Source organism: Hydra vulgaris, chromosome 03 (genome assembly GCF_038396675.1).
Source record: "Hydra vulgaris chromosome 03, alternate assembly HydraT2T_AEP".
Taxonomy (NCBI): domain Eukaryota; kingdom Metazoa; phylum Cnidaria; class Hydrozoa; order Anthoathecata; family Hydridae; genus Hydra; species Hydra vulgaris.
The window spans coordinates 58,004,726-58,026,619 of record NC_088922.1 but is presented as its reverse complement, the minus strand read 5'-3'; the positions used below and the strand labels follow the sequence as shown (position 1 = coordinate 58,026,619).

The 21,894-nt window shown below is 28.4% G+C and overlaps 1 protein-coding gene across 2 annotated transcripts in view; it reads right to left on the bottom strand.

Moving 5' to 3' along the window:
* The window catches only part of LOC100208231 (nuclear pore complex protein Nup107), a 108,590-nt gene that overhangs the window by 69,475 nt on the left and 17,221 nt on the right, over positions 1–21,894 (bottom strand). Inside the window, exons 5-7 of one of the 2 annotated variants that reach the window (XM_065793800.1) lie at positions 16,617–16,679; positions 10,521–10,602; positions 10,333–10,424 (exon numbers count right to left, since the gene is read on the bottom strand). In XM_065793800.1, coding sequence (XP_065649872.1) covers positions 10,333–10,424; positions 10,521–10,602; positions 16,617–16,679 — 237 coding nt within the window. The remainder of the gene's footprint in view (positions 1–10,332; positions 10,425–10,520; positions 10,603–16,616; positions 16,680–21,894) is intronic. The other variant, XM_065793801.1, reaches the window with a different exon arrangement.

Here is a 21,894-nt window from a genome sequence, read left to right as displayed (position 1 = left end):
ATACTTTTGTTTAAACTTTGATGTCATCTTAATAAAATAAAACTAAACAGATAAAATTATTTCCAAATACTTTAATAAAATTGAATATATATAAAAAAGCTATGTTGTTCATTTCCATTTAACTCAACATATACCCATAATATATATATATATATATATATATATATATATATATATATATATATATATATATATATATATATATATATATATATATATATATATATATATATATATATATATATATATATATATGTATATCAATTATTGTCATTATACATTATAATGTTTATACAGGATATATAAAACTACAGATAAAATAATTTTTCCGTGAATCAATGTTAGTAAAAATGATTTAATAAATAAAATATTTTAAAAAAATCAGTTAAAGATTTTTAAAATCTTTTGATTGTCTAATCATTATTGGTAATGATTAGACAACCAAACTAATGATTATTCTATAATAAAGAAAAGTCATTTTATTTTACCAGTGGGAAATTCCATGTCAAATCATCCAAAAAAATCAAAAAATGTCACCCTATGTTTAGGATTTTGCTAATTTTTTTATATGTTATATGGTTTATGAAAATTAAGAAAATTTGAAATTTGGAACCTCCAACCCCTTACGGTTCTTGAGATATTCAGGTTTCAATTTTCTTATTTATGCTGACTCAGCATTTTTTGCAAAATGTATTTTTGTCATTAAATAGCAATAATTAATGGACGAAATAAGGTATCATTCTGAAATTTGGTACATAGACAATCTTCCATATGGCGGATACAAATATTAGATTAAAAAAATTTTTAGACCACGTTAAGTATATGTAAATGGAATAATGGCATTTATTTTGGGGTATTTTGACGGTCAAATTTGTGATGTCACCTTGATAATTTTTTTTTAGGCATTACTATAACTTACAATATAGGTATCAAACTTCACTATTAATTAAAAATATATTATTGCATTTTTTGACTTTTCTAAATTCAGCCTTTCAAGCAAAGCTTATATAAATGCTGAGTCAGCATAAAATTTATTGCTAACTTATTAATGAAAAAATTAGCCATATCTTAATTTCTGGTTGTAAAAAGTCATTTTCAAAGTCATTTTGAAGGCAATAATAGATGTATATAAATATAAATTCTAAATTTTTTGTACCTGGGGTAGGCCCCCCCGCCCTTCCAAAAAAAACGAAAATTTTCCTAATTTTGTAAAAAGTTATTTTTAAAGTCATTTTGAGAGCAATGATAAATTTTTAGGTATTTATAAATATTTAGTGGGGTAGGCTTCCCCCTCACCCGCCCTACCACGAAAAATATATATATATATATTTTGCTAATTTTGTTATACCAATAAAATAAGGATTGCTTTCTTAAAATTTTTCCATCAAGCTTTTGGATGCCAGCTAGGTTGGGGGTCGCAATTAGGCATATTACCAAATCTTTCCAAAAATGTTTTAATGAAAATATATAAAGACAAGTTACCAAGAGATTTTTATTTGTGAGGCCAAATTGTGCTAATTACAAATACAATTATATTGTAACTACATTTAAAAAAATTATATACAAGTATAAAAATAATGACGCAATAGAAACTTTTTCTAAAAATCTTGATTATTTTGTTCAATAATTTTTGCCAACTCAATTTCTGAAATTTTGTATACACGACCATTTGTTGTAGATGGCGGATCAATGGTACATAAAATATGATTTGATGGGACCCAACACATATCTTATCATGCAGGCCAAGAAAAACTTGGACTGGGACCATGTGGGTGCATAAATTAAATTTTATAATCTCCTTCTCCTTCATCTTTTTTGTTTATAATTCCAATCCACCAAAAGCTGTCATACAGGCAAGCTACATAGTCCATATGATTATAAATAACTTGCTGCACAACCAGCTCATTTGGTATCTGCACAAGCTTAAATGTCTGAACATCAGTTTTTTGACTCATCCTTTTAAAAGAAATTGTATATTTATCAATTGGTATAAAATGGTGAAAGGATCTTGTTCCTGGCAAGGTTCTTCCCATAGTAAACCTTGGTTGCAATGATGATCGTACTTCATTTATTTCTATTTTATAAACTAAAATAAATTGAATGTTTTTTATATTGGTTACACAAAATTCAAACATCTTATCTACCTCCAAAATCTGTCCAGTCACTGTTCTTTTTAAACTAGCTTGTGCAGTTAATCGTTTTACTGTGCCGCCAATGCCATCACAAGCAGACTTACCATGGCTAGTAGCAAAAAAAACCCATTCAGCATCAATATCAAAGTCTTCTTTGTGATGACAAAGATTAATAAAGTTTTTAAAGTTTTTATATTGTGCTGCACATCCATCAGTGAAGTATTTAATATTACTAATCTGTAGAATGTTTGCCTTAATGTAATTGGTAATGAGCTGTTGTATTTTATATACAAAGTATACATCATGCTCAGCGTCATCAGAAAGGATGCAAAATGACTTTAATAGTAGTTTATCATTTGATTTATAGTAAATAATAATAGGGTGAAGTGTACATTTTGGTTTATTCCAATGGTAACTTTGCACCTCATCCTGAACAATAAATTGGAAGTTCTCTGCAAAGTCACCCAATACTATACACTCATTTTGACTTAATAACTCTTTACAGTCTTTGAGGTACTTGGCTTGACTTTTAGCTATAAGTGAATGAGATGTTAATTTATCTATTTTATTGCATATAAGGTCGATAACATCTTAATTATTAATTTTTTGATTGATCAGCGTAGTTCTATCTGTATGCTGCCATTGGTTAATTGTTATTTCTTTATCGTTGTTGTCAAACTTTGCTGTTAAGAATTCTTTTAAAGCAGCAATACCAGGGCATAACGGACATCGATGTAACATGCACTCTACATTATCTCTATTGCAAACAATCATTTCCATCAAATCTCTATAGTCTTTGTCAATTTTAAGAGCATCAGTTAACAACTTAACATTCTGATGATAGGTACAGACACAAACACAGTGGGTGCCAGATGAGTTTGTGGTTATACACCATCTAGGGCAAAGGCTGCAAAACTTAGAAAATCCGACGTTTAAGTTAGAATGTTGGAATTTAAATGCTACATATAGTTCCTTTAAATTAATCAATATTAGTCTTTTTTGCATGTGTTGCCTGTACACTATACTGACAAAATCTTTTTTTCCAGGCAGCATTCGTGTGTACTCGTCACTTTGATAAAAGCTATGAAGAAGATCAATGGTTGCGTGGGAAAGCGACTTTCCTTTTTTTAATGATGGTTTATGCAAAATTCCATGTTTTTTTAGCTTTTCTAGCTTCTCGTACTAGGTAATTAGATACATTAAAAAATTCTGCAGACTTTGCGAGTGACCATGATTCTGGAGTTAGTGTTAATATCTGAATTTTTGCGGAGCATGATGTCACATTTTTTATCTTATCTTTCAATTCATTTAAAAGTGAGTATAGATCGTCAATTTGGTTATCAATTGAAGAACTTAATGGTGTACAAGATGGTGTCAATGTAATCATAGGATCAATATCATAAACTTTTTTGATTTTGTTTGCTGTTGCTCCAGTTATTTGATCAAATTTTCTTTTGGCAGCTGGTAATCGTTGGTGTTTTGGAATTGATTTAAGCTTAATAGGTGACACACCTATAGATCCAAGACTTTCATTGAGAGATGAACGTTGTTCTTGTTCAGGCTCAATCCTACTATAGCATTGATCAATTGATTTTAATTCTTTATTTATACAATGTACCCTTTTGTAACAACTACTGCATAATTTCCACCTAGGTACAGCAGCAATGTTTTGTGTTTTTAGAATTATTGCCATTGATAGCGATATCTTCACATTTCCTATGAAAAAAAGGAAACAATCATTTCTAAAAACTAATATCAACTCACCATCATTGTAAAGAACAAATGAGTGTAATTGTTACTTTATAAATGTACCTAATTTTTTTTAAATTTATTTAATTACTATTTTATTCAAAATAATAAACTGTTTCATCAAAATAGTATAAAAATTACCTTTCACATTTTTCTTTCGATTTCCATGTTTTTTATATAGATTACAGCATTTCTGAAATTTTCTTTCAAATGCAGCTCCAAAGTATTCTCTATGATAATAGCAAACTGTTGTAAACAATTTTTCACAATCAAATAAACCAGCTCTCCATAATAACTCTTGTTTTTCAACACTTGAAAACGCTGATAGATCTAAAAGACCTTGTCTTCTTGTTAAACCTTGCTTGTGGCAATCAATATTACATTCTAATCCTATAGAACACTTTTCCATAATTTAAACTTTTTAATCTATTCATCTATAAAAATCTGATTTTGAAAAATTTTACTAAATAAATTTTTTTAGAAATACCATTCACATTATTTAGTTTATGGAAAACTATTTATACAAATTATTTGTTAGGATGTCATATTATATGACTTTCTTATATATATATGATTAATAGGTAATTAAATTTTATTTTATTTACCAATCATTTAGTATAATTTATAACATTCATTAATTAGTTAAGTAAATATAAAATTGCTGCAAAGTAATAGGAAACTAATATTTACAACACAAAATTTTTGTTTAACCTTGCTTGTGGCAGTCAACATTACATTCTAATCCAATAGAACACTTTTCCATCATTTAAAGTTTTTAATCTATTCGAAAAATCTGATTTTTATATATTTTACTAAATAAATTTATTTAGAAATACCATGAACATTATTTGGTTTATAGAAAACTCTTATTACAAATTATTTGTTAGGATGTGTCATATTATATGACTTCCTTATATATATGATTAAAAGGTAATTAAATTTTATTTTATTTACCAATCATATAGTATCATTCATAACATTCTTTAATTAGTTAAGCAAATATAAAACTCCTGCAAAGTAACAGTAAACTAATATTTACAGAATGAAGTCTAAACAGAAGCAATAAAATAAAAATGGGGGAGGGGGAAGGGAAGCCTCCCTCAGGTACCAAATATTTATAAATACGTATACATTTATCATTGCCCTCAAAATGACTTAAAAAAACTTTTTACAAAATTAGGAAAATTTTCGTTTTTTTTTGGGAGGGCGGGGGGGGGGGGCCTACCCCAGGTACAAAAAATTTAGAATTTATATTTATATACATCTATTATTGCCTTCAAAATGACTTTGAAAATGACTTTTTACAACCAAATATTAAGATATAGCTAATTTTTTCATTAATAAGTTAGCAATAAATTTTATGCTGACTCAGCATTTATATAAGCTTTGCTTGAAAGACTGAATTTAGAAAAGTCAAAAAATGCAATAATATATTTTTAATTAATAGTGAAGTTTGATACCTATATTGTAAGTTATATTAATGCCTAAAAAAAAATTATCAAGGTGACATCACAAATTTGACCGTCAAAATACCCCAAAATAAATGCCATTATTCCATTTACATATACTTAACGTGGTCTAAAAATTTTTTTAATCTAATATTTGTATCCGCCATATGGAAGATTGTCTATGTACCAAATTTCAGAATGATACCTTATTTCGTCCATTAATTATTGCTATTTAATGACAAAAATACATTTTGCAAAAAATGCTGAGTCAGCATAAATAAGAAAATTGAAACCTGAATATCTCAAGAACCGTAAGGGGTTGGAGGTTCCAAATTTCAAATTTTCTTAATTTTCATAAACCCTATAACATATAAAAAAATTAGCAAAATCCCAAACATGGGGTGACATGACCTGGATGATTTGACATGGAATTACCCCAGTGTAAAATAAAATAACTTTTTGCAAAAGTTTTACATAAGATATTCTTAAAGATACTTGTTATTTTTTGTGTAGTTATCATGTTGTAGCAATTCAAAGTATTTTTGGAAACTATAGCATCACCCACACCATGTCAAATTGATGATCAACCACATCTGAAAAGATTAAAAAAATCCTTCTATGGAAGCATCTTTATGTACATTTAGAGGTGTTATAAAAACCTTTTAAATTTATCAAAGCCAGATTTTTGCATTTTAACAGGTGGATTTAAGAATTTTTGTATTCGAAATGGTTAACTTCTAAGCATGGTGTAAACTCAAAACTTTTATATATTTTTGTGATGAAATTAAATGAGGATGGTTTACAAAAAAATTACAGCAATCGAAACTTGAGGGAAAAAACACCTCAATAATTTATCCCTCTTGATATTGTTTTGGTAAAAAAAGTTAATTTATAGTAGACTAAAACTTTTTTATATATTTTAAATTTCATCAACAAAATTTGTGGTGTTTAGAAGCAGTGATCATGTAAAATTAACAACCTTCTCAACTTGAGGGGGCTTAGTTTATTACATGGTCATTACTCTTAAACATGGAAAGGAATTTTTAAATGAGAGGCTTAAATTTTTTAAAATGAATATTGAATTACTTTAGGATAGCGTATTTTTTCTTTTTTTTTTTTCAAATAAAATTATTTTTGTAGGTGGGGTTTAAGAGGGCAAATATATTGGGGTATTTTGGTAAAAATACTAAAAAATGTTGTTGCAAAAATTTATTATCTTAAACATTAAAAAAATAAGATTCAACCTAAACCTTAATGATTAAAATCCAAATTTAACTTGGCTGAAATTAAAACATTTTAAAATATCTCACCTAAAGTACTCAAAAGGCCAAGTTATTGTCAGATGTCTATATATTTGATCAAAAGGTTGTCTATATACTTGTATTTTAATTAAAAACTGAAAAAAACTTTGTAATATATTATCTTCAAGGCATAAATTTCATTATTTCCATATTATGAATGATTGGAGCAGTGCTTGTGTTGTTGCCAATAAAAATTGAATTTTGAATGCAATGTTTTAGTTGCTTGTTCACTAAAGATTTGGAGTGAAGATTGATGCTTTAACATAAATTCTTCAACATGATAGAAGACAGCATGAGCCCTTGGTGTGACTGATATTGGCAAAAAATAGGAAAGAAATCTTGAATTTCTGAATTTCAGTTCTAAAGCTTTTCTTTAGCGTTTCTTCGTGTGTTTTTTTTCCAAAACATGAAGAAACAACTTCTTGGAAATGATTTAGAGTTTCAATAAGACTTCATAAGCACAAGCTTTTCAGCCATTCATTGGAGAATGTCAATGTTTTTTAAAAGCATATGACAAGCATTGCCTTCGAAGTGTCAACTATGCTACAGCTAAAGCTGAATGTGCAAGTCAGCTGGCCATTCTTTGGCTCCAGCTACAAGTCAGAAAGATTTTTGAAAATATGATTAACAATTGCAAGAAGAAGATGGAGTTCCATTGGCAGAATAACATTTAAAATGAGCACTGATTTGTCCATATTGATCTACACTGAATGGACTACATTAGCAAAATATTATGCAAAGTTAATTTCTGAGTCATTAGCAATAAGCTTGCATATCTTTTCGTCAGTATGTCAAAAAATCTTAGAGATCCACATTCTGATAAGTGTCAGCTGGTGTGAATGAAAATCTATTAGAAAGTAAAAAACTACTTGCTTCATCACTCTTGTCAGTTACCTAAATAACAGTCAGGCTAATTTTCAAAAACGACCCTCTGCCATCAATTCCAAGTTTGAAAAAATAGTTGTAGCTGTAACCTCAGTCCAACAGCATCATGTTAGTTAAATGCACCAAGTTTTTGCAGTAAACAACATGCTTTTTTTCCTCAGTTTATATCTGTCACCTTTTCTCATGCATAATAAGCATAAAGAACTTCTACAGTTTTTATGACTTTTTGCTTTATTTCGCATTGTAATTGATTTCTGACAAAAAAAAATGTATTACCATAATCTGATGTCAATTATTTATCTTTATTTACACATGAGGTAAATCTGTAATACTCAAATTACTACAGTAAAATAATATACTAACGCTAATTTTTAAAATTTAAGAAAATAATATTTGAAAGCAAAATTTTAAGCAATTATTACAAAAATACCTCAATATATTTGCTCTTTTGAACCCTATCTACAAAATAATTTTTTCAGAAAAAAAAAAATTACACTACCCTAAAGTTAATTAACACTCATCAGAAAACAATTTAAGTTCCATCAAATTTTTTTCTTCGCGCTTTAGAGTAATGACCATGTAATGAAATAATCTCCTCAAATTAAGGGGGTTAAAATTTTTACATAGTCACCAACCTAAACATCAAGAGTTTAATTGATGAAACTTGAAATATATAAAAGAGCTTTGGCCTAATAAATACTATAATATAATATAAATACTATAATTGGAAGATAACTATTTTGAATTCAAAAAATCTCAAATTGCCCTGTTAAAATGCAAAAATCTGGCTCAGACCAAATTAATAGATTTTAAAACACCTCAAAATTTACTCATGAGGCCTATATAATGCTTTCATATAAAGATTTTTTTGGTACTACAGATGAGATAGATCATAAATTTGACAAGGTGTGCACCACCTAAACAAGTATACAGGCTTCCTTTTCGACTAGGTGTTCTATTTTTGGAAGGAGAAGGTTTGTCACAATAATTTTGCTTGATCTTTTTTCAATAGAAGACAGTCTTTCTAGCAGTAATTTGGTATAATTTAACTGAATTCAATAAAACTATCATACTAATGTATAGTAAGTACATTAGTATGATAAGTACTAATATGGCTTTTACACTTCTGTTTGGTCTTTAGCTAGCTAAAAATCTTAGAACTCTGCAAGCTGTGCAAAGAATCAAAATTTCGATCCAATGTAAGGGTATTTTTATTGCCTGAATATTTATAAAAATGAAGTTTATAAGTACTCTTTTATATCACGAATTCAGTTCATAATAATTTAGTTTCGTTGCTGTACCAAAGAGAATTGTCTCAGTTTTTTTACTAAGATTGACAAAAAGCTTGTTAATATTGAAATATAGAGAAACGTTCTCTAAATCTTCAGTAAGTCTCTTTTCAACTATATTTACCTAATTAGCTATCAATTAAAGTTCATTTTCATCTAAACCATACAATTGCAGTTTGTTCAGTAGATGAACAAAAATAGCTCCTAATAGACGTCTATTATTCACTTCTTTGCATATATTATCCATTAGTAAAGTTGCTGCTGTTTTGGTTAATCTTGTAAGGCAGTAACCAAATTGCCAATGTATGTATGTGTATGTATATATATATATATATATATATATATATATATATATATATATATATATATATATATATATATATATATATATATATATATTTATATATATATATATATATATATATATATATATACATGTATATGTACACACATACATAATGTCAACTTTTTTTCCAGTTTCTAACACATAACCATATAACTTTTCACAAGCTTTCACAAATAAGATGAAATTTGTACTAAATGTGTTTTATATTATTTAATTCAAAATGTAAACCAAAAAAATTGTCAAATTTAACAGTTATTTAAAATTTAACTGTTTTTTTTAAAGAGAATTCTGTGCAAAAATTTAGAACCAGTATCATCCACTGTAATTAAATCAAATTTTTGTAAACAAAAGCAAAATTAGGGCCAAAATATTACTTTGAAAAATTTAAAAAGCAGTGAAGTATAATTAATTGCGAAAATATTTATAAAATATTATAATTCATTTATTTAGTTATATTTTTAAAGCATGGGAAAGGCTAAGGCTAAGGAAATTTATAATGAAAAAAATAATAATAATAATTGTAGAAGCTGTGAGAAAAAAATGACATAGAAAGATTTCTAAACTTTAAAATGTTTCTAAACAAGAAATAAATCACATTATGAAAAGATTTTGTCAGCACAAAAATTATTGCAAGCCTTGCTTGTTGAATTATTTAGTTTTAAGTTCAGAATTATTTAGTTTCAAGTTATCAAGTAGTAATATTTTCACTGAATTCTAAATAGAATCAAAAAATATTTAAATTTAAAAAAAAAAGATTTTTTATTTCAATCATTAAAAACTAAGTAGTGTACTGAGTAGTTTATTTAACTAGCTAATTTGTCTTTAAGTATTTAATAAAGAAATTTTCTGCATTTCGTCTTAAGTATTTAACAAATAAATTTTCTATATTTTGTCTTAAATTCAACAATTTTCTGTAAATCCTAATGTTTTTAACTAAATTTATCTGAAAACAGTTAAATATTAAAGAAATATTAAAGCAGTTAAAGGTTTTATAGGGCATAGCATAGCATAAGTTTATAGCATAGGTTTATTAGGGCATAATGGATTTATTATGGCTTAGTGGTGTATTACAACATATTAATGCAGGTCAGAATTTTAGAAAAACAAAATTCAAATTACTTAAACTAAAAATATCAAATCAAAAATCAAAAATAATAAACCAAGCATATAGCTTATAAAAACCTGTTCATATTGTTCTATGAGCTGAAACACATCAGCTGAATGAGGATGGTTTACAAAATGCTGCATAAACTCGTTGAATACATCTAATCCTACTGTACAAAAAAAAAAATCTTTCATAGCATCATTAAAATCATGTAAAATTCTACATTTATAAAGAAAAGAGATTACAATGGACGTTTAAAAATTACCTTCAGTTTCTGCTTCTTTTTTCATAAAAATAGAATTACTTGAATCAACATTTGTTTTGTTAATGTTGTCACTTAGTGAATTCTAAATGTGATTAAAAAAAGATAAAACATTACTTAACAGGAAGATTTTTTTCGTCCTGAAATAAATATTAATTTTTGAGTCATAATTTTCAAAATATATAACACACTATGTTACAAATTTTGTATGTAACACAACATAATGCTACAAATTTTGTATATAACACACCATAATGCTACAAATTTTGTATGTAACACAACATAGCGCTACAAATTTTGTATAGAACACACCATAATGCTAAAAATTTTGTATATAACACACCATATTGCTACAAACCTTGTGTATAACACACCATAATGCTACAAATTTTGTGTGTAACAATCCATAATGCTACAATTTTGTATAACACTTCATAATGTTCAAACTTTATGTATAATACACTTTAATGATGCAAATAAAAAAAAATTATTAGAAAGATATGTCTCAGACAATTTTTTTAGTGTAGAAACTTTTGATAATTTGTATATTATTTAAATTGCAAGTAATAAGATTAATTTCTGAGTTATAACTGAGTAAATTTTGAGGAATAACTTAGACTAATTCTAACAAATAAATATCAAATGCAAAAAAGGTAATAAATCAAAATCAAAAACTACTTAAATAATAATAATAATTTATTTTGAACTTTTAAAATATACCTTGATGACAGGATATAAATTATTTTAAATAATTTTGAGATTTTAGTACTTTAAGATAAAGACAGGTGGTATTTTTATAAGGTTAATAGTTTAGAAAATGTTTGTTGTCAAATGTTTCATAGTTAAATAATTTGTACATAACAGGATGGCCACACAAAATTTATAAGAAAAACTGGATATTTGAGGATTTCAGACAAAATTTTGCTTAAATTTTAAAGCATTTTTTTTGCAGGCTAATTTGTAAATTTTATCAAACTTGCATTTTGGCATTTCAATTCACTCTTTGTCAATTGTAACTCTTTTTAAGGCATAACACTTGAATAAGATTTTTTCATTGTTCTTTTTTTTGCCTCAAATGCAAAGTAATCAGCATCTTTTTGAAGCTTAATGTTTTTTCTAAAGAGACAACTTTATTACTCTGAAAAAGTAACAGTTGTTAGACATTTATAGTCAGCTCTGTAAGAAGGAGACAATCAAATTTTTTATAAATAGAAAAAGATAACTTCCTAATATTCCAGTGAGTAGCCTCTTCTCCAGTTTTGAAAGAACGATGAAGGGTATAGAGACTACATGTCCCAATATCAAATAAAAGATCAACTAAATCTTTCTTCCTGCTTTTATTTTCAGATTTTAAAACTTTTATTTACCAGAATTTAAAAAATGCTAAATTTAAATTAGGCCCATCAGAAAAAACTTGAAGGACTTTACTACAATCCTGAGAGTCTAAACAATTATTGTATTTAGAAAAAACTTTTTATTATTATTTTTTTTTGGGGGGATGACACAAACAATATGTAAAAACAAGATGCTTTTACATATTGTAAAAGGATACTTAAATCCAAAAAAAGGATATTTAGATCCATTTGACTTTTTCATGAAGTTGAAATTCTTGAATTCATCAAATAATGAGGTGTAAAAAAATAATTTTGTTTCTTTAAAAAAAATTTGTTCAATTTATTCAATTTTGTTTAGCATCATTTCTTTAGCAAAATGAGCAACATCGCAGACCTTCCAACTCTCTCAAGGTTTAACTGCAACCCATGGTTTGATAATGAATCTCACAGAAACAACAGATTAAGCATGAGATCAAAAAACATAAGAAACCACTTTCAACTTTTTACCTATATCTACTGTTGGAAGGGTTATAAAACCATATAAGAAGACTTTATCCAATCGAACAAGCTAAAGGGTCAGGAAGAAAACAATTTTTTAACATTAAATTAGTGGTAAATAAGATTCGTTCTTTTGAAAGAAATCCAGGTTTGTCTAACAAGAAGAAAGAACTAAAAGTACAAAATTTCTGATATTTTAGTAAATAAAGAGCTTTACGAACAATTAATTGCCCAAATCTTTCAGACAAACAAAATTGACCTGCCAAAAAAAAGAGCATGAAAACTTTACACCCAAGTTTTTCAAAAATGAATGGGTGCATTTTGGTGGATGACAAGGCTTACATAAAATGTAACTTTAGTCAACTTCCTGGTGACAATTATTATACTTCAATTGTTTGTGGGAGTGTAAGCAACAAGTATAAATATAAACTTGTGAACAAATATGGAAACAAATTGCTCTTATGGCAAGCAAATTGTAGTTGTGGAAAAAAGAATAGAGCTTTTATGATGTCATCAACTTTAACATCAGAAATTTATATTCAAGAGTGCCTTCAAAAGCAACTTTTACCACTTATTTGATTGCATGCTAGACCTTGTTTGTTTTGGCTTGACTTAGCTTCGCACCATAACACTAAAAAAACTTTTGAGTGGTATAAATTTAGAAATGTTAATTTTGTACTAAAAACCTCAATCCACCAAATTGCCCACAATTCCGGCCTATCAAAAAATATTGTGGTATTGAAAAAGGATATTCGCATAAAACTGACAAGACTACTAATACAGTTTAAGAATTGCTGAAGGCATGGCCAACCATAAGTGAGAAAATGGCAATAACAATTGTGCAGAAATTAATGGGCACCGTCTGCAGTAATGTACAACTATTTTTTAGAAAAAATTTTTAAAAAAGTATTTTTATATTTTTTAACTTGTTAACTTTAAATAAAAATTAAAGTAATTTTGAATACTTTTGAAAAGATTTTCCTTTCTCATTTTTTTTTATCTCATGCTTTAAATATTGTTTTTTTTTTTAGCTTTAAATATGGTTTTGTTAATAAATTAAACCTGAATTTTTAAAAATGTCAACAAAGCAAAAAAATAAGAACAAATTTAGCTTAACATGATGCGCAGATTACCCTATTAAGGCTGTTAGAGGTAATATTTATATATTATCGTAATATTTACAAATTTTACTGTGTTCCATATGTTAAAAAATTAACTCGTCATCATCAAGGAGTTAAAGATCTATTTGATCATTGTGAAAAAAACTATTAAAAAGCAAACTGCTTTGATTATCATTTTTAAAACACAAAATTAAATAAGCAAGTACTTATTACTAAAGTCATGATAACAAATTTTTTGGTTCAGCGCAACATTTATTCAGCCATCTCCAATCAGCTTACATCTCTTTTTAAAGAGGTTTTCCCAGACAGCAAAATTGCTAAGAGGTATGCAGCAAGTAAAATAAAAATAAAGGCTATTATAAAAGAGTTGTTTGATCCACATTGTCAAAATAACATTGTAAAACCCATCCATATTTCTTAGGCACAGATGGATCGAATGACTCAGGCATTGATGAAATGAACCCTATATGTATGAAAATATTTGATGCTGACCAATCAAAAACAAAATGTTATTCCTTTATTATGCACTTAACATCTAGAGTTGATTGCACAAAGGCTGCTGTTATCTTTCTACTTTAGAAAAAAAAAATTGAAAGATTATGAAATTCCTTGGGAAAATTGCATAAGGCAAAGTGTTAATAATACAAACTTTATGATTAGAAAAAGAAATTCTGTTTTATCAAGATTTTAAGAAAAAAAAATTAATTTTATTGCTGGCTGCCTTTATCATCTTGCACACTTTTATTTTTGTGAGTATACTAGACTAAATATCGCAAAATATTATGATAGACTTGTACTATTGGTTTGATAAGAGTGCAAAATGAAAGAGTGAATTGAGAGAGTACTTTGAATTTTGTAATCAAGAATATCAAGTGGTTCTAAAACATCCATTAACTAGCTTTCTTTAAAGAAATGTATTTCTTTAGAAAAATATCTTAAGTGTCAAGTATATAAGCTTTAAAGCTTAATTTTTTTGAGTGAAAATTTTGCTGATGAAAAATTTAAGCGTTTATATGACAAAATTTAAAATCCAGTTCTTAAACCAGCAATGCTTTTTCTAACTTTGCCATTACCTGGCAAAGTTTTTACATTTGTTTTTACATTTTAATCTACTATTGCAACGAGAAGAGCAAACAGTTCATTGTCTAAAATTGTCTATGGAAAGTCTAAGGAAAAAGCTGGTTAAGCGCAATATTCTACTAAACAAACTGAAGAACATTTCATCAGTGTTAGAAAAGATTCAGAAAACTATATTGATACTTAGGATATCTTGGAGTTGTAACAAAACAAATACTCAGGCAACTCTTTGAAACAGGAGATATTTCACAAAAACAATATAAAGAATTTCATGATCTGCTCACTATTCTTTTAAGCCGTCTCTTAAATATATTAAGAGCAAATTTTCTCTTAAAGAGGATTGAATTTTTAACTGTCAAGGTGGATGTTTAAGACCGTGAAAAATGCAAGTAGGAGCAAGTTTAATATTTTTATGACCAGTTCCATACTTGATGAATAGTACCAAACCTGATGAACTGTATAAGGAGTTTAGTGATTATCAGATCTTAAAGAAAAATAATTTTGATGATAGTGTTTTGAAAAGGCTAAGGATCTGAAAAGATTCTTGATAATATTGAAATCGAATCTTTGTTTCACTAAAGAATCAACATTGAAACATTCCATATTTCAAAAATGATTATTCCGAATACTTTTGTTAAACATTTCAAATTGTGAAATTTTGAGCAATTTTCTTCTTTAGAATCAATTTAATTTGGAAAAACATTTTGATTTTGAAGAACAATACAAATATTTACATTTAAAAACTTCTACTGACCAAATTACCTACACATTTAATATTTGATCAATTTACATCATATCAAACAAATTTCTTTGCTTTTGAGTTGCTTTCTGTTCTTGTGAATTAGTTAATTCAGATAGCTTTTTATCTCACTGCTATCAAATAGACATCTTTTTACATGCTTCTTCTCTTTAGTATGGTGCTTTATACTCTCTATTCCACTACTGTTTGCAATGCTGAAGGACTTTTTTTTGTGTGTTATTCACCTCCTCAAGGCCGAGAAGGCCACTAAATGAGGAGGCTACTTAATAGTGGTTATAACCCTCTCTCAACTCTATAACTTCGAAACACAAACCCTGACAAAAAAGGCCGCTGTGCGGAGAAATAAGTTGAGTCCAGTACTACCAGGGACGTGGTGGGGATTGAACTCGGAACCTCTCGCTTATGAAGCGAGTGCTTTACAACTACACCACTACTGCATGACCACTACACCAATTCCGCACTACACCAATACCGCACCAATTTCGACTACACCAATACCGCACTTCCAACAAACTTTACAAAATTTTACCTTCTTTGCAACCAGCATTTAATGCTGATTCCAAAGAAGCAACTTCTTTTATAAGCCTCATGTCTTGAAATTTACTTTTATATTTAGACATTAGTTCTACTTTTCTAAAAAATTAAATTCTTTAATGGTAGACATTACAGAAAATAAATACATTCAATTAATTTTTATACTGAATATTTGCTACAATCTCATTATATATTGTTGCAAAAATAAGTAAAAATTGTCACTAATGCATAGATTTAGTTCTAAAATATTGTGAAAACTATTTTGAAAACTTTGATTGCTTCAAATAAAATTATAAAGATAAAAAAAAATAAAAGTTTTATAATCATGCACTGTAAGTACTTTTTTAATCATACACTGTAAGTACTTTGTTTTTTTCATCTAATTTAGAGGATTTTCTTTACAAAATATTTTGAATATTTTTGCATTTTCTCCACAAAATATTTTGTAATATTTGAATAAAAATAGTGGATTTTTTGGCATTTGCATTATGCATGCAACCCTCGGAATTAGGAAAAATGAGGTCCGCAATAATTAGCCAAACTCAATCTTTTAGAGGTCCGCATCAGGTCTGCAAAAAAAAAAATTTGATACAAAGATCTTTCCATAAAACTTAGAAACAAGGTTGGCAATTGTTTGCCGACCTCAAACACTTTATGGTCGGCAGTTAGGTCGACAATGCCAAATGCTGACCCTAATTCTAAGGGCTGAGCATGCAATATTTATTTTTATTTATAAAACAGTAAAAAGGTACTAAAAAACAAAAATCTAATTTACTTGCAATATACTTGAGTTTTGCTTTAATGAATCATTCTCATCATCTAACAATGATCTATAAAGCTAAAAATATTACAAATATAACTTATAAGAAAAGTAAAAATAATTAAATAAAAATTTACATTGCTTACATCATTTAAAAATTCATTTAATATAATCATAATAAGTAAAAATGCACTTTGAAAATTTGTTCAACAAAAAGGTTTCAAGTTTTCTTTTGTTTGTCTTAAATTAGTTTTTTCCATATAATGAGTTTACATATGGTAAAAGTAAATTTTCCAGAATGTCAGTGTGTAGCCAGGCACATCTTTATTTTAGTTTTGTTTTTTGAGCAGACAAAACCCTTAGTTATGGTTAAGGCAACCCAATTTGGAGAATGAAATCTCTAAACTTCTATACTTTAATATATAATACTAAACTTCTAAACTTTAACATAAAAAAAAAAAAATTTTAGGTTTTTTATTTTGGAACAATATTTTTAATTTGACTACCACTGGATTTATAAGTCCTAATGGATCATAAATATTTGCAACAAATTTAAGAACTTCTTTTTTCTTCGGAATATCAACTGCCATCTTCATTAAATCTTTAAAGTAAAAAATTAAAATATTTTTTTGTTTGTCCCAGGAAACACCAAGGACTTTAGTTTCAGGTTTAGGTGTAAAGTCACTTTCACAATAGACATCTTCTAATACCTTAGAGTTTGATTCAAATTTTCGAAGGTTGAAACCACCTTCCTTCAATATCAATTTACACTACCTAAAAAAGTTTATGCCATCATTAACTTCATCAGTGCAAGAGTTCAAGTAAAACTTGAACTCTTGCACTAAAACTTGCGTGTCTTAGAAAAAACTTTAATCTCTAAAAATCATAATATTCCACCAACATATATTGATGATTACTACATATAAGGATGATTAAAAAATCATCTTATTTTATTAAAGGTTTATGAAACTTTCGCTTTAATTGTAAATTTGTTGAATTTTTCCGCTTTAATTTGTAAATTTGTTGAATTTTTTTTTTAATTTTTACAAATACTTGTCATTTTTCTTAAAAGGAAGACTGAAAAAATTAGATGGAAAAATTTACAACCAAATGTTAACTTTTACTACCTTTATATTAGGGATACCACTACCAAGGTAAAAAAAAATTCTAAAAAAATAGAAGAAATTTTCCTAATATTTAGAAAGATTTGGTCTTGAATAACAAAATATTTTGTAAAAAATAAGGATTATTAGGAACAAAGATGTTATATACTAAACAAAATATTCCTTCATGGAATAAATAACAAAACATCAAAAACAATATAGAATATATTGTACATGCTAGGGTTTTCCAAAAACAATATTTTTGAAAAATAAAAGCTGGCGCCCCCTTAATGTGTCCTATGTGATAAAAAACCACTGGTTTTAAACAATTTTGAATAAAAAATATTTTTAAGGGTCCCCCAAAACCTTTGAACATACAACGAGTTCCTAATATTATCACAAAAAAAATTCTTTAAAAGTGTTTCATGTTGGGTTTCAAATGAAGCAAAACAATATGAAAATTTTAAAAATGATAGCTTTATTTTATTAAAATAATTGTTAAATTTAAAAGCATAAGAAATGAAGTTTATTAACTAAAAAAGAAAAAAATATACACTGGCGTAGTAACAGGGAAGGAGGGGCAGAGGGGGTGATTCAAGCCTCCCTTAATTTTCATTTCAGCCTTTAACTTTCTTAACCTTCCGACACCATTGTGTGTGTGTGTGTGTGTGTGTGTGTGTGTGTGTGTGTGTGTGTGTGTGTGTGTGTGTGTGTGTGTGTGTGTATATATATATCAAAAGAAAAAGAAAAGATTGATTTATTGAATAAGGAAAAAGAAATTTATTTATAACTTCTTTTTTTTTTTTTTTTGTTATCCTTGTATTTATTAAATAATTTTTCTAATTATATTTACTTTAGCTACCAACTTATTATTTGATTACTTTATTTACTTTATTTTATTATAATATATAATAGTATAGCTTAATATTATAGTATAGTTATATTATTCTTGACTGGTTTATTTTTGTATTCATTTAATTTATAATAATTATGTTTTTTCAAAGCATTTTGTTGTATTTTATTATTATTTTTTTTACTTCATTATATTTATTTTATTATTTATACAATGATGATAATAGTAAAAGTAACTATATAAATATGTATCAAAGCTCTTTGTGTGTGCGTGTCTGTCTATATATATACACACACACACACACACACACACACACACACACACACACACACACACACACACACACACACACACATACATTTTGAGAAATTAGTCACAATTGTTTGTCCCAAATTTAATTTTTTTTTATTTACTAAAACATTATTTCTGGTTCAATTTTAGAATGTTTGAACATTATCTAGGTGGTCCGCCAAGCAAATAAAGTTTTGCATATATTCAGAAAATTTGCTATATTTAATGTTAACTGGTATTTAATAAAACTACATTAATTAAAGCAACTAAGGTTCATACATTTGACCTACAACACCTAGTATAACAAATAATAGTTAAACAAAAGAACAGCAATGCTAAGAATATTTAAAAATAGAAAGTCTTAACATTTATTCCAGCTCATTTCTTACGTTTTCAAATTTCTGGTTGTCTGTTTCAGTCCTTCTTGACAACTTGGAAAACATTTTGATAATGCTCTTCACAATTGGCTGTAGTTAAGAAGTCAGAGCTGAGCTTAAACCCTCTTTCTGCACTGTCATTTACCACATTCAGTGCTCGAATATTGATCATCAAAATCTGATACAGAGTACAATTTGGCCAGTCTGCAACTTCATCGGTCAGAAACTCTGGATTGAACTGTAGGCTGTGAAACATGAACCACGAATCAACTCCCACAAGATCAGCAAGCGTTATCAATAACATATTTGATTCAGGAAAATTAGGCTTCCTTAATCCTGTGCCGAGTTGGTGCTGTGGTTGGAGTGCAATAGTATCAGGCCAGAAGACAACAAGCAAGAGCTCACCATTCTGTTGGTGGAACTTTAATGCTCCAAAATGCAAGCAGCAACATTCCATTAGTTAAGTACCACAAGTATCACTTAAATGCTCTCACTTTCTGCTATCTTGAGGTGTAATTCTGCATACATTAACACCAATTAAAAAAACATAGGATCATTCCATGACGCATCTGCAGCAAAACTACATGACATCCACCAGACACTATATATCAGGGTAGCAAAGTTGACAAAATCTCTCACTTTGGTAGTTTGTGCTTTTGTGGTTATTGTGCCAAGTGGAAGATCACGAATCTGATCTTTAAATAGCCGAATTTTAATTGAGTAGATCAGCTTTGCCGCCCATTTGGCTTTATGTAGCCCTCCGAGTCACTTAAATATAAAGATGTATCTTTCTTTTTCACAATCAAGAAAAACAGTACATAATTCAACGAATTCCAGATAGTTGTCTCTACGATAATTTAGTTCAGAATGAGCAAGCTTCATAACATCTTCTCTACAACAGTCAGTGAATGTTTTAGCGCTTTTACTGAAGGAGGTGGACTTAAACCTCCACAGTTGATCAGCTGGATGCAATTGGAGCAGCATAAAGTTTTTACGAAGTTTTGTAAACAGAGTGACCTCTGGTGACTTAGAAACCTCTACCTGGAGGTTGGAAAATACATGTGCTAAGATTGTTTTTCTAACATGGTGACAACAAGCATTCAAAGAAGACATTGACCCAAGCATTGCTGAATGGTCACACAAGCTGCAGTGACATGCCCTGAGTTTGATGCAGTTGTGTCAAATGCTATGCTGACGATAGTCGTTGCAGTTCCATGACTTCAACAGGTTGACTGTCAAATCTGCGACAATGTCACCCGATTTTCTATCAGCTCCTAGTTTATATGCTGGAACGCCAAACAGCTTTAATTCATTAGCAGTTCTAACAAGAACAGAGAGACGCTGCTCTCAAAAATTCCTATTCAACAAAGATGACATTAGTTTAGAATCCCAGTACAGAGTTGTAAATCTAGGAACAATTCATGAAAGATGCTGCAATATTCCTCCAAATTTTACACCTAGATTTATCTGCATATGAAAACAATGCAGAAACCTTTGTTGAATTGCCACCTGCTTCCTGCATCTTATCTACACCAGCATCGTTGTAAATCGCCTGCTGTGCGAGTGTCATTTTTAAGCAAGTTGCTAGTGCAACAAGCCTTGGTCGTGTTTGCTGCTGCCACTTCAGTAATAGTTGTCAGAGAGCTGGATATTTTCTCATCTTTTTTTGCCTCACATTGTCGTGAGACAAAAACGATACTGAAGTTTACCAGCCGGCACTTTGTTGCATGGACCAAAGGAGGCCAAACAATTAGTCTTCATTGACTGCAGGAACAGCATTTCTTCTGAATTTTTTACAAGCAGTTCCACATTCGCTTGCCATTGAGGAAATGTCTTTGCTAACATGCATTCCATCTCCTTCTTTATACAACTGGGAGTGGATCTATGTTACAAAGGCATTGCCTGTATCTTGGCACTGTCATCAAGAAGTTTAATGATCTTCTTACATGCTTTAAGATCGCTGATAATTGGAATATTAGACTTTTCATAGAAGACCTTCAATTTTACCAAGACAAGTTTTGCAGACTCCCATCTGGTTTGATTATCACTTGCACCTTTATTAAAGTGATACATGACGCAACGCAACACTTGAAAAGAAGTTGGAAGACGGGAGCCAGTTATTTTTGCATCATCATGAGTTATCTTGTTCCCTAGACCAAATATGATGGATGATTTTTGTTTAACTATATTCTTACTCTCCAGATTGCCAGATAAACTAGGGGTAAGGACTATAGGCAATGTTTGCAATGCCGGGTCAATTTCCATATCAATCTAAAACGATAGTTTAATAATAACTACAAATAAATTAATATTTAATAGTCTTGGTCTGATGGAGTGATGGTTCCTTATAGGCTGATCTTGTGGACAGACCTTAACCCAGCTTGGCATGCACAAAGGGCTTGTTCCTAATGTAATAAGATATTGCAAAAAATCAAGTCTTTTGAAAACTACACAATATAAAATAAATAATGTATATTATTATAAATAAAATCTTATTTTATAATGAGAAATTATTTACCTTTCTTGATGAGATAATTAATTAAGAATTAAAAAATTTCAGAAACAGTCTAATAGATGGCAATCTAAAATGTAAGATCGCAACTAATGAACTGGCACAGCTTTTTTTTAATATTATGTAAGGTATAAAGTAATAAGTAAACATTCATCAA